The following is a 14,411-nucleotide window of genomic DNA, read 5'->3' as shown; positions in this document are numbered from 1 at the left end:
CCTCCGTGATCTCTCGAATCTCTCTAATTTTGCATTCGTGATCTCCTCGGGAGGTATAAGTAGGAGGAAGCAATAAATTCGGTACCTCGTCCAGAACCGCAACCTATCGAAACCTGGACAGCAAGCTACACCGCGATGCAGAGCACTTCTCTTGCAGAGTCTGCCACTTGAGTTTGCTAAACATTTCCGTAACGCTATCACGCTTACCAAATAACCCTGTGACGAAACGCGCCGCTCTTCTTTGGATCTTCTCTATCTCCTCTGTCAACCCGACCTGGTACGGATCACACATTGATGAGCAATACTCAAGTATAGGTCGAACGAGTATTTTGTAAGCCACCTCCTTTGTTAATGGACTACATTTTCTAAGGACTCTCTCTCTCTCTCTCTCTCTCTCTCTCTCTCTCTCTGTAGTGTAGTGTAGTGGCAGTGTTCGAGTTTGGCGCAGACCAAAAGTTGGTGGTGGGTCCACAATGGTATAGGCTGTATTTACATGGAATGGATTAAGTCCTGTAATCCGACTGCACTGATAACTGACTGTAAACGGTTATATTCGGCTTCTTGGAAATTGTTTGCAGCTGTTATGGACTTTATTTTTAAGGATGACAATGCGCCATGTTACGGAGCCAGAACTGTCCACGATTGGTCTGAAGAACATTGTGGACAATTCGGGCGATTATTTTGGAACCCAGGCCTCTTAATATGAATCGCATAGAACATTTAATGGGACGTAATCGAGATAGTTTGTGCAGAAAATTCCGCACTGGCAATACTTTCGCAATTATTGGCGGCTGTAGGGGCAGCATAACTCACTATTTCTGCAGCGGACTTCCTACGACTCATTCTGTCCATGCCTTGTGGAGCTGCCATATTACCCCGGGGAAAGGGTGGTCCGTCACTGCATGACGGGGTATCCCATGACTTTTCTCACATCACTGTATGTCCAGCATGATAATTTGTATTGTACTGTATTGTATGTTAACCGGGGACCTAGAAACGACGGAGAGGCTCCGTCCCAGCCGCAGCCACAGTGGTACAACCCCACGACGACTACGGCTGTCCACTTCACCCCACCGCCGCCTCACACCGAACCCAGGGTTACTGTGTGGTTCGGCCCCCGGTGGAACCCCCAGGGAACATCTCACACAAGACGAGTGTAACCCCTATGTTTGCGCGGTAGAGTAATGGTGGTGTACGCGTACATGGAGAACTTGTTTGCGCAGCAACCGCCGACATAGTGTGTAACTGAGGCGGAATAAGGGGAAACAGCCCGCATTCGCCGAGGCAGATGGAAAACCGCCTAAAAACAGACTGGCCGGTTCACCGGACCTCGACACAAATCCGCCGGGCGGATTCGTGCCAGGGACCAGGCGCTCTTCCCGCCCGGAAAGCCGTGCGTTCTAACGCACGGCCAACAGGGCGGACTCTGCATGATAATTTACTGCACGTCCCTTGTCCCAAAGTTCGAAAACATTTGCGTTCTGTAACTTTCAGACAACGTTTCGACCACTTTGTACCGCCTGGGGAGCCAGTAGATGCCCCCGTGAAGCCGGCATGCGGCTGTTGGTGCTACTGCGGCTGTTGGCAGCAGTGTGCGCGTCGAGGCTGGACCTGCCCCTGCAGCAGCCGCCTCCGGAGGACCCGTGCCACAGCGGCGCCGCGGCCGCCGTCCTGGCCGCCAACCAACTGCGCGTGGCGCCGCCCTGCTGTCCCTCCTTCCGCGGGCTGTTCGTCCACAGGAACCTTATTACGGACATTCCGGAGGACTGGCTGCTACACTGTCCGCACCTCGAGGTAACTACTTTGTTGGTTTCCTGCTGTCTACTCACTGTGCTTTAGTTTGCCGACTTTCATTTTTGCCACCTATCCCACCGCACGTATCCAGACACCCATCTGATGCTGCGCATGAAAATTGCTTGTTGACTTACAAGAAAAATTTCGCGAGAGATTTGTTTTTTCTTATTTTTTTTACTAGGACACACAATTTATTTTATAGCACATTTTCACTGTTCTTCAGCATGTATACCTGTTTCTCAGTGACGACAATCCAATAGCTTTTAACTTTAGTATTGCATCATAAATACCATCTGCAGCTACATCTAAATATACATCTACATGATCACTCTGCAATTCACAACTAAGTACCTGTCAGACGGTTCATCAAACTACTTTTAAGCTATTTATTACCGTCCCACTCTCGAACGGCACTCAGGAAAAATGAGCACTTAAATGTTTCTATGCGAGCTCTGATTTCTCTTATTTTACACGGAAGCGCCAAAGAAACTGGTGTAGGCATGCGTATTTAAATACAGATATATGTAAACATGTAGAATACGGCGCTGCGGTCGGCAACGCCTATATATGATAACAAGTGTCTGGCGCAGTTGGTAGATCGGTTACTGCTGCTACAATGGCAGGTTATCAGGATTTAAGTGAGTTTGAACGTGGTGTTCTAGTCGCCGCGTTGGAAGGAACCATCCCGGTATTAGCCATGCGTGACTTAGAAAGAACCTAAATCTGAATGGATAAACTTTTGCAAAATATGTGTCCACTCTGACACTGAGCAGAAAGTGGTGTTGCGGAAGGCTAGGTAAGAAAATTTTGTGTCAATAGTAGTTTGTCCATTTTATTTGGACTGTTGAGCTCCGTGGTCGCGTATAATGATATTTTGCTATAAAAATACAGCGACCAGCCGCTTTTTTAAATGCGTTTTATTTATGCCAACATGCATTTCGGGTTTGCACCCATCTTCAGCTGGTAAATTAAATGTATCTTCAGTTTATACAGTGGTACAATATCGACAGCAGTTTGGATGCTGCAGCTGGTCTGTGCAAAAACAACGATTCCAATCATTTACTTCAATTTCGCGAGTTTAAAGTTACTCACTATCAGTTGTTCATTTTACTTACATTCTCCTCTCCTTGTTTCTTCTTGGCCTTTCTTTGTAACAGCACAAACACTTTTTGTCACGTAATTTACACTGGCGCACTGCGATATCCGCCATGTTGTCGACTGACAGTTTTTTTTAAACATACAAGCGGTTAATCTATGGACAGAGTTATATTATACGAAAGTTATGAGGTTCTAGCTAAGCTACTGTTTACTACACATTGACGTGGGTGATAGAAGTATTCTAAGTACGATGTATACTAAGGTTTTTTTTTTTTTTACAAAGCAGTAATTCATACACTTACAAATAACAAAGATATAATTAAGATTTTTATGTTGTATATTATTACATGCATTTGTTGGGTTTATATATTAGATTATGTTATTTCTTGATTGTGCTTAGTAAGTGGTTTGATAAGTAGAGTGTGGAAGTTTTTCAGAAATATTCGGTTTGGTAACTCTGTTTGGTCGTATATGATGCAAACCTAGCAGTATCAGGAATCTGAATTTCCTTTAGACAATTAATAAGTTCATAACTGTTCTTTACTGAGTATCTCTCTTCGAATTTGAATGAGTTGCTAAGGATCTCATTCAGTTTCTTGCTGATTTTATAAGTTGGGATGCTCCTAGAACTAACAATTGGACCTATGGGACAGCTGACTTTATGGGTCTTAGGTTGTGCTCGTAGGCGTGGTGCATAAGGGTTCATAACAGTGCATTCATGTATATCTTTTGCATTTAAGAGGAAATCACTTTTTTTCATCATATTTTTAAGTTTATTCTGTAACTTAAGAGTGGAATCAGACTGAATTTCTACTATATTATTGTTCACCTTTGGAATTTGTGACATAAGCTTTTTCAACTTATTGTTATGTCTACATCTGACCTTATGCTGTCCTTTCATAGCTATTATTTCGACAGAATCTAATGCATGGTCGAATTGTGTGGGAGTAAGTTGTTTACCAAGCTCTAAATGTAATCTATATAACTGGTGGTTTAAAAACTGCTTCTTTCTGTGTTGGTTTTGGATTTCAGATTGTTATTTGTAAAAATGTATGAATTACTGCTTTCTAAAAAAAAAAAGAAAAACCTTACTATACATCGTACTTAGAATACTTCTATCACCCAAGTCAATGTGTAGTAAACAGTGACTTAGCTAGAACCTCAAAACTTTCGTAAAATATAACTCTGTCCATAGACAAACTGCTTGTATGTTAAAAAAATAAAAAAACTGTCAGTCGACAACATGGCGGAAATCGCAGTGCGCCTGAGTAAAATACGTGACAAAAAGTGTTTGTGCTGTTACAAAAAAGAAGAAAGGCCAAGAAAAAACAAGGAGAGGAGAATGTAAGTAAAATGAACAAATGATAGTGCGTAACTTTAAACTCGCGAAATTGAAGTAAATGATTGGAATCGTTGTTTTTGCACAGACCAGCTGCAGCATCCAAACTGCTGTCGATATTGTACCAATGTAGAAACTGAAAATACATGTAATTTGCCAGCTGAAGATGGGTGCAAATCCGAAATGCATATTGGCACAAATAAAATACATTAAAAGAAGTGACTGGTCGCTGTATTTCTATAGTAAAATTTTGTGTGTTACTTTGAAAGGAACCATTCCGGTATTCACCGTGAGTGATTTAGGAAAAGCCTAAATCTGAATGGATAAACACTTCCAATGTCTTACTACCTCGACATCTCGCTTGATAAAAATCAAATAATCGTAGCAAACATTGGGTATGACAGCAGAAAAGACGAAGGTTTTACACTAATGTTCTTCCAGTACTTTCTTGTATTTTATCAAATACTAAATTGTATAGAAATATGTGATCCCAATCCACTGAGAAGACACCTTGCTTGTTTCTGACACATGAACAGTCGTTTCAAACTAGCTAGTCATGGTATATCTGTAACGTAGTTGTTATTGTTGTTGTGCTCTTCAGTCAAAAGGCTGGTTTGACCAGCCCCCCGTGCTAGTCTCTTCTGAGCTAATCTCCACCATCTTTGTTTAACTGCTGCAACCTACAGCAATTTGAACCTGCCCACAGTTCACATTCCGTGCAGTGGCTCTACAAATTTAACCCGATGCACTTTGGTCCTTTATGTAACTGACGACTCCATGGTGCCTGACGTTCCCAAGTCACGCCACAAATATCTATTCTGCACAATTCGATTCAACATCTACTAATTAATTATCGAATCGCCCGATCTAACCATGAGCACTCTTCAGTAGCGACAGATTTCAAACGTATGTCCTCTCTTCTTATTTGAAGTGTCTATCGTCAATTTTTCACTTCTCTTTAAATCTGCACTCTATAGAAATAACTTCAGAAATTCTTATTAACATTTAAATTATATTAGTTGTTAATAAATTTTTATTACTCATAAAGGCTTTTCTTGCTATTGCTAGTTTGCATTTTATATACTCTCTACTTCGACAATTATCTGTGGTTTTGCTGCCCGAGTAGCAAAACACATCTACTGCTTTTACTGTCTCAATTCCCAATCTAATCGCCCCCGTATCTCCTGATTTAATTGGAATACCTTCCATTACAATTATTTTCATCTGATAATCTCTTTTCAAGACACTATATAATTACATTGAACTGGTCATCCAAATTTTTCGCGTCTGTGATAAAACAACAGTTTTACTGAACTTTAATCGCATGTCCTAATTTCTCCTCGGTTTCCTGTACTGTTTGTCGATTCTACGCATAAATAGAGCTGATGATGGGGTACAACCTTTATTCCTTCTCAACTACTGCTTCCCTCTCATGTTAAATGTTTATCATAACTGCAGTCTGGTTTCTTTACAGGTTGTAGAGAATCTTCGCTGCTACCTTTAGATATTCAAAGAGTGACTTCCTGTCACATTGTCAAATTTTTCTCTAAATCCACAAACGCTAAAATTACGTTGTCCTTAATCAATCTAAGTTGTTGGTTCAGTAAAGTATCGGTCGTTCTCACATTTGTCTGAAACTTAGACCGATCTTACCGAAGGTCGGCTTTTACAAGTACTTCCAGTCTTCTGTAAGACGTATTAAACTGATGTTTCGGTAATATTCACGCCTGTCAGAGTGTACCTTCTTTGAATCGAAATAATTACATTCGTCACTGCCCCCCCCCCCAAGAACCACATTAATTCTCAGTGAACTTCGTCTGATCTAAAGTCCTTGTTTACACAAAGCGATTTCTGGCGTTCCCCAAGTTCGTGTTATAGGCCCTTTGCTGTTCCTTATCTATATAAACGATTTTGGAGACAACCTGAGCGGCCTACTTCGGTTGTTTGCAGATGACGCTGTCGTTTATCGACTAATAAAGTCATCAGAAGATCAAAACAAACTGCAAAACGATTTATAAAAGATATATGAATGGTGCGAAAAGTTGCAGCGGACTCTAAATAACGAAAAGTGTGAGGTCATCCACATGACTGCTAAGAGGAACTCGTTAAACTTCGGTTACACGATAAATCAGTCTAATCTAAAAGCCGTAAATTCAACTAAATACCTAGGTATTACAATTACAAACAACTTCAATTGGGAGGAAAACATAGAAAATGTTGTGGGGAAGGCTAACCAAAGACTGCGTTTTATTGCCAGGACACTTAGAAAATGTAACAGACCTACTAAGGAGACTGCCTACACTACGCTTGTCCGTCCTCTTTTAGAATACTGCAGCGCAGTGTGGGATCCCTAACAGATAGGACTGACGGAGTACATCGAAAAAGTTCAAAGAAGTTCAGCGAAATTCGCGAAATATGAGTGTGTCACAGAAATGATACAGGATTTGGGATGGACATAATTAAAAGAAAGGCGTTTGTCGTTGCGACGGAATCTTCTCACGAAATTCCAATGACCAACTTTCTCCTCCGAATGCAAAAATATTTTGTTGACGCCGAACTACATGGGAAGGAACTATCACCAAGATAAAATAAGGGAAATCAGAGCTCGTACGGAAAGATATAGGCGTTCATTCTTTCCGCGCACTACACGAGACTGGAATAACGGAGAATTGTGAAGGTGGTACGATGAACCCTCTGCCAGGGTATCCATATAGATGTAGATGTAGATGTAAGGTCTTTCAGAGCTATGTCAAATTCTTTGCGTTGGGTTATATCTCCTATCTCATCATCTACCGCTTCCTTTTATGTGTACATAATGTTACCTTTATATTTGTTTGTCTCGTGAAGGCCACGTACTCCTTTCGCATTCCAGTCTTCCCTTCTTTACTTAGTAAGGCCTTTCCACAGATCTTTTAATTTGTGAGTTATATGAATATCTTTTTGTGTCAGCGTCATGCCCATATCAGGAAAAGTGACTAACGACCGGGACTTCCATCCACCAGTAAACTCCGTTCAGGAGGGATAAGGCCCGGAGTGTGATGTTAGTGTACTGATGCCCGCAGGAGCTGAGCGTATCCCATAATGCGCTGCGGCGGCTGCCCGACCGGCTGCTGTCCTCCGCCTCCAGCCTGCGCCGCCTGCAGGCCTCCCGCAACCGCCTGGACAGCCTGCCGCCCCGGCTGTTGCACAACGCCACCTCACTGCAGGTACGTACAGCGGCGTCCGTGAGACCCCAAACATTAACCCCTACGCAGCCCGCCCAAATCCGCCAAGTGGTCAGCGTACCTGACACGTCGACCGTGCCACGTCTCATTCGTAAACTCGGAAAGATGGGAATTGCGCTTCATGTAATACTGGTTCCCACAGTCAAGATACATGCAAAATAGGCTAACATCAGCAACCACCAAAATACATCAACCGCCTTTTCTTTTTTTTATCTATGATCTTCCGTCTGTCCTGTGCAATACTCTCCATTTCTGCATAACTACTGCAATCTACATATATTTGAAACTGCATATTACAGTGAAGGGCGAAAGAAACTGGTACACCTGCTCATTATCGTGTAGGAACCCCGCGAGCACGCAAGAAGTGAAGCAACACGACGTGGCATGGTCTCGGCTAATGTCTGAAATGGTGATGGAGGTAATTGCCCCATGAATCCTGCAGGGCTGCCCATAAATCTATAAGAGCACAAGGGGGTGGGAGATCTCTTCTGAACAGCACGTTGCAAGGCATCCCAGATAATGTTCATGTCTCGGGAGGTTGGTGATCTGCGGAAGTGTTTAAACTCAGAAGGGTGTTCCTGCAGCCACTCTGTAGCAGTTATGGACTTGTGGGATGTCGCATTGTCCTGCTGGAATTGCCCAAGTCCGTCGGATGCACAACGGACGTGAATGGATGCAGGTAATCATACAGGATGCTTACGTACGTGTCACCTGCCTAAGTCGTATCATTACAGTGCCTCCACCAGCTTCAAGAGTCCCCTCCTGACATGGAGGGTCCATGGATCCATGAGGTGGTCTCCATATCCGTACATGTCCATCCGCTCGATGCAATTTGAAGCGAGACTCGTCCGACCTGGGAACATGTCTCCAGTCATCAATAGTCCAGTGTCGGTGGTAACTGGTGCAGGCGAGGCGTAAAGCTTTCTGTGGTGCAGTCATCAACGGTACACGAGTGGGCCTTCGGTTCCGAAAACCCATATCGATGATGTTTCGTTGAATAGCTGACACGCTGATACTTGCTGATGGTCCAGCATTGAAATCTGCAGTAACTTGCAGAAGCGTTGCAATTCTTTCACGTTGAAAGATTCTCTTCAGTCGTCGTTGGTCCTTTTCTAGCCGCAGGGATGTCGGAGATTTGATGTTTATCGGATTCCTGACATCCACGGTAGACTCGTGAAATGGTCGTACGGGAAAATCCCACTTCATTGCTACCTGGGAGACTATGTATTCCATTGCTCGTGCGCCGACTGTAACACCACGTTCAAACTCACTTAAATCTTGATAATCTGCCACTGCAGCAGCAGTAACCCATCTAGCAACTCCGCCAGACACTTGTCGTCTTATGTAGGCGTAGTGGACCTCCGCACTGCATTTTTCCTGTATACATGTCTCTGTATTTGAATAAGCGAACCTATACCAGTTTCTTTGGCGCTTCAGTGTGTACTGAAACCCAGGTCTTCTCCACAAATTCTTCTTCCGGTCATCAAATGTTTCAAATGGCTTCGAGCACTATGGGACTTAACATCTGACGTCATCAGTCCCCTAGAACGTAGAACTACTAAAACCTAACTAACCTAAAGACATCACACACATCCATGCCCGAGGCAGGATTCGAACCTGCAGCCAAAGCGGTGGCGCGGTTCTAGACTGAAGCGCCTAGAACTGCTCGGCCACTTCGACCGGCTCCGGTCATCATTCCTCACGTACTTCGGTACCAAGCAGACAATTCCTCGATGCCTCAGGATGTGACCAGTCCTATCAATTGATTTCTTCAAGCGAATTGTGTCATAAATTTCAAATGTCCCCAATTCTATTCAGTAACTCCTCTTTAGGTACTTGATTTATCCACTTAATTTTCAAAGTTTGTGTGTAGTACAACATTTCTAACGCAACTGTTATCTCTTCTAACTCTAAAGGGAATATGCGAGATGTCGCGAGTATAGAGGCCAATAGAAGGGGCAATACCTGAATAGTATGTGGTACAAGTTGAGAATTTTGATCTTACGAGAGGCGTGCTAGGATAGTCCGTGCGATTTTTCGGTTTCGGTGACCACAGTGTCCGGGCTGGGCAGCGCATCTGCCTACTAAGAAGTTTTATGTATCCAAGAATACACTGTAAGTATATGAATATTCAACATCAGAAAAGACTCCCAAACACTTAAATTTATGTTCGATGCAAAAAATTTCTTTTCATGGAAATGCTTTTCTTGTTATTGCCAACCTGTATTTTATTTCCCATTCTGCCATCATATTTATTTTTCTGTCCAAATAACGAAACATCTGCTGCTTTTAGCGTCACATTTCCTAATCCAACACTCTCCGCATCGGCTAGCAATATATTGTGGCAGAATGGCAGATCAGCATGACACAATCATAATCTTTGATAATGCGTCAATAAGTCACATAGAAAATTACGCAGTAAAAGTATATTTAACATGGGGATTTTTACGGTGTTTTGGCGGTCCCTCGAATGATGCACGGCCCGGAAGTTTATACCACTCTCCATGGAAACTAAGACTGCTGGGGAACGCGAAATGCGATGTTTGTGGCACCCTCGAGGGAAAGTGGAGTGCACATTTTAAAACTGAGGGTGATACCATCCGCAGAAAACCAGACAATGATACTTTTAGAACATTGTATATCATTTCTTCTGTTTCGGTAGGTATGCTTAGACTGATTACAATACTAGTTACACTGAATAAATAACTAATTCTGCATTGTTATAATTAGACAGATCATTTACATATATAAGAAACAATAGAGCTCCTAAGATAGAGCCTTGGAGCTTCACATACATTATTTCTTCCCAATCAGTATTATGTCCCTGCACTGTATTGATTAAATTACCAACTAAAACTTTCTGCATTCTTTTGGTTAGATATGAAAGTATCCATTGGTTGGCTGTACCTTCAGTAGCTACTGGTAAACCTTTCGGGATGTGAGGTCGTGGTCTAAGAAAATCTTCTGTTCCTGACGTTTCGTCCAGGACTGCGCTGGACATCTTCAGAGCCGCTACTCCGCTAAGTGTTGCCGACTGACTGGTCGGAAGTCCGAGAGCGACACATATTCTGTAGCAAAGGAGGCGTGTTTGAAGTAACATGCGCTGAGCAGAGATTTTTTTTTTTTTTTTTTTTTTTTTTTTTTTTTTTTTTTTTTTTTTTTTTTTTGTCATCAGTCTACTGACTGGTTTGACGCGGCCCGTCACGAATTCCTTTCCTGTGCTAACCTCTTCATCTCAGAGTAGCACTTGCAACCTACGTCCTCAATTATTTGCTTGACGTATTCCAATCTCTGTCTTCCTCTACAGTTTTTGCCCTCTACAGCTCCCTCTAGTACCATGGAAGTCATTCCCTCATGTCCTATCATCCTGTCCCTTCTCCTTATCAGTGATTTCCACAAATTCCTTTCCTCTCCGATTCTGTGAAGAATCTCCTCATTCCTTACCTTATCAGTCCACCTAATTTTCAACATTCGTCTATAGCAGCACATCTCAAACGCTTTGATTCTCTTCTGTTCCGGTTTTCCCACAGTCCATGTTTCACTACTATACAATGCTGTACTCCAGACGTACATCCTCAGAAATTTCTTCCTCAAATTAAGGCCGGTATTTGATATTAGTAGACTTCTCTTGGCCAGAAATGCCTTTTTTGCCATAGCGAGTCTGCTTTTGATGTCCTCCTTGCTCCGTCCGTCATTGGTTATTTTACTGCCTAGGTAGCAGAATTCCTTAACTTCATTGACTTCGTGACCATCAATCCTGATGTTAAGTTTCTCGCTGTTCTCATTTCTACTACTTCTCATTACCTTCGTCTTTCTCCGATTTACTCTCAAACCATACTGTGTACTCATTAGACTGTTCATTCCGTTCAGCAGATCATTTAATTCATCTTCACTTTCACTCAGGATAGCAATGTCATCAGCGAATCGTATCATTGATATCCTTTCACCTTGTATTTTAATTCCACTCCTGAACCTTTCTTTTATTTCCATCATTGCTTCCTCGATGTACAGATTGAAGAGTAGGGGCGAAAGGCTACAGCCTTGTCTTACAACCTTCTTAATACGAGCACTTCGTTCTTGATCGTCCACTCTTATTATTCCCTCTTGGTTGTTGTACATATTGTACATGACCCGTCTCTCCCTATAGCTTACCCCTACTTTTTTCAGAATCTCGAACAGCTTGCACCATTTTATATTGTCGAACGCTTTTTCCAGGTCGACAAATCCTATGAAAGTGTCTTGATTTTTCTTTAGCCTTGCTTCCATTATTAGCCGTAACCTCAGAATTGCCTCTGTCGTCCCTTTACTTTTCCTAAAGCCAAACTGATCGTTACCTAGCGCATTCTCAGTTTTCTTTTCTATTCATCTGTATATTATTCTTGTAAGCAGCTTCGATGCATGAGCTGTTAAGCTGATTGTGCGATAATTCTCGCACTTGTCAGCTCTTTCCGTCTTCGGAATTGTGTGGATGATGCCTTTCCGAAAGTCAGATGGTATATCGCCAGACTCATATATTCTACACACCAACGTGAATAGTCGTTTTGTTGCCACTTCCTGCAATGATTTTAGAAATTCTGATGGAATGTTATCTATCCCTTCTGCCTTATTTGACCGTAAGTCCTCCAAAGCTCTTTTATATTCCGATTCTAATACTGGATCCCCTATCTCTTCTAAATCTAAAGCCTTCATACAGGCTTTCAATGTATTCTTTCCACCTATCTGCTCTCTCCTGTGCATTTAACAGTGGAATTCCCGTTGCACTCTTAATGTTACCACCGTTGCCTTTAATGTCACCAAAGGTTGTTTTGACTTTCCTGTATGCTGAGTCTGTCCTTCCGACAATCATATCTTTTTCGATGTCTTCACATTTTTCCTGGAGCCATTTCGTCTTAGCTTCCCTGCACTTCCTATTTATTTCATTCCTCAGCGACTTGTATTTCTGTATGTCTGATTTTCCGGGAACATGTCTGTACTTCCTCCTTTCATCAATCAACTGAAGTATTTCTTCTGTTACCCATGGTTTCTTCGCAGCTACCTTCTTTGTACATATGTTTTCCTTCCCACCTTCTGTGATGGCCCTTTTTACAGATGTCCATTCCTCTTCAACTGTACTGCCTACTGCGCTATACCTTATTGCTGTATCTATTGCGTTAGAGAACTTCAAACGTATCTCGTCATTCCTTAGTACTTCCGTATCCCACTTCTTTGCGTATTGATTCTTCCTGAGTAATGTCTTGAACTTCAGCCTACTCCTCATCACTACTATATTGTGATCTGAGTCTATATCTGCTCCTGGGTACGCCTTACAATCCAGTATCTGATTTCGAAATCTCTGTCTGACCATGATGTAATCTAATTGAAATCTTCCCGTATCTCCCGGTCTTTTCCAAATATACCTCCTCCTCTTGTGATTCTTAAACAGGGTATTCGCTATTACTAGCTGAAACTTGTTACAGAACTCAATTAGTCTTTCTCTTCTTTCATTCCTTGTCCCAAGCCCATATTCTCCTGTAACCTTTTCTTCTATTCCTTCCCCTATAACTGCATTCCAGTCGCCCATGACTATTAGATTTTCGTCCCCCTTTACATACTGCACTACCCTTTCAATATCCTCATACACTTTCTCTATCTGTTCATCTTCAGCTTGCGACGTCGGCATGTATACCTGAACTATCGTTGTCGGTGTTGGTCTGCTGTCGATTCTGATTAGAACAACCCGGTCACTGAACTGTTCACAGTAACACACCCTCTGCCCTACCTTCCTATTCATAACGAATCCTACACCTGTTATACCATTTTCTGCTGCTGTTGATATTACCCGATACTCATCTGACCAGAAATCCTTGTCTTCCTCCCACTTCACTTCACTGACCCCTACTATATCTAGATTGAGCCTTTGCATTTCCCTTTTCAGATTTTCTAGTTTCCCTACCACGTTCAAGCTTCTGACATTCCACGCACCGACTCGTAGAACGTTATCCTTTCGTTGATTATTCAATCTTTTTCTCATGGTAACCTCCCACTTGGCAGTCCCCTCCCGGAGATCCGAACGGGGGACTATTCCGGAATCTTTTCCCAATGGAGAGATCATCGTGACACTTCTTCAAATTCGGGCCACATGTCCTGTGTATACACGTTACGTGTCTTTAATGCAGTGGTTTCCATTGTCTTCTGCATCCTCATGTCGTTGATCATTGCTGATTCTTCCGCCTTCAGGGGCAATTTCCCAGGGGCAATTTCCCACCCCTAGGACAAGAGAGTGCCCTGAACCTCTATCCGCTCCTCCGCCCTCTTTGACAAGACCGTTGGCAGAATGAGGCTGACTTCTTATGCTGGAAGTCTTCGGCCGCCAATGCTGATTATTTATCAAAATTTAGGCAGGGGCGGGGATCGATCCCGGGACCGAAGACGTTTTGATTATGAATCGAAGACGCTTCCCCTAGACCACGGTCCAGCAGAGATACTCCTTGTCAAAGATAAAACTTAACTATCGATTGTCTCGTCAAAGATAAAATTGTCTAGGACTCAGCAGAGCTACTGTCCATATGTCGCTAAGTTTCATTGCCTCTTCTTTTCTATTAAAATTATCCTGAAGCTTATAAATTGCAATGGCTTCTGTACATAGTCGTGGATAATAATTTGACGTTGTAGATAAAATTTCTGTTTCAGAAAACTTCACTTCGTGGTATCCTGACTGAAGAGCATGCTTTGCTATAGCTGATTTATCTATTTTTCCTAGTCGGCAAAGACTTTTGTGCTCTTTTAGCGTTGTATTTATGCTCTATTGGCATTTGCAATATAACTATACTCCACGTACACCACATCTCGACAGAGGAGGACGGCCGGCCGCGGTGGTCTAGCGGTTCTAGGCGCTCAGTCCGGAACCGCGCGACTGCTACGGTCGCAGGTTCGAATCATGCCTCGGGCATGGATGTTTGTGATGTCCTTAGGTTAGT

At 42.7% G+C, this 14,411-nt stretch overlaps 1 protein-coding gene across 2 annotated transcripts in view; it reads left to right on the top strand.

Annotated features, from left to right (window-relative positions):
* LOC126184043 (leucine-rich repeat-containing protein 15-like) overlaps window positions 1-14,411 on the top strand; it is a 76,783-nt gene that overhangs the window by 20,474 nt on the left and 41,898 nt on the right. Inside the window, exons 2-3 of one of the 2 annotated variants that reach the window (XM_049926405.1) lie at window positions 1,495-1,794; window positions 7,294-7,437. In XM_049926405.1, coding sequence (XP_049782362.1) covers window positions 1,555-1,794; window positions 7,294-7,437 — 384 coding nt within the window. In that variant the 5' untranslated portion in view covers window positions 1,495-1,554. The remainder of the gene's footprint in view (window positions 1-1,494; window positions 1,795-7,293; window positions 7,438-14,411) is intronic. The other variant, XM_049926413.1, reaches the window with a different exon arrangement.

The sequence above is a fragment of the Schistocerca cancellata genome, chromosome 1 (genome assembly GCF_023864275.1).
Source record: "Schistocerca cancellata isolate TAMUIC-IGC-003103 chromosome 1, iqSchCanc2.1, whole genome shotgun sequence".
Lineage (NCBI taxonomy): Eukaryota > Metazoa > Arthropoda > Insecta > Orthoptera > Acrididae > Schistocerca > Schistocerca cancellata.
This window is presented reverse-complemented; position numbering and strand designations above follow the sequence as displayed.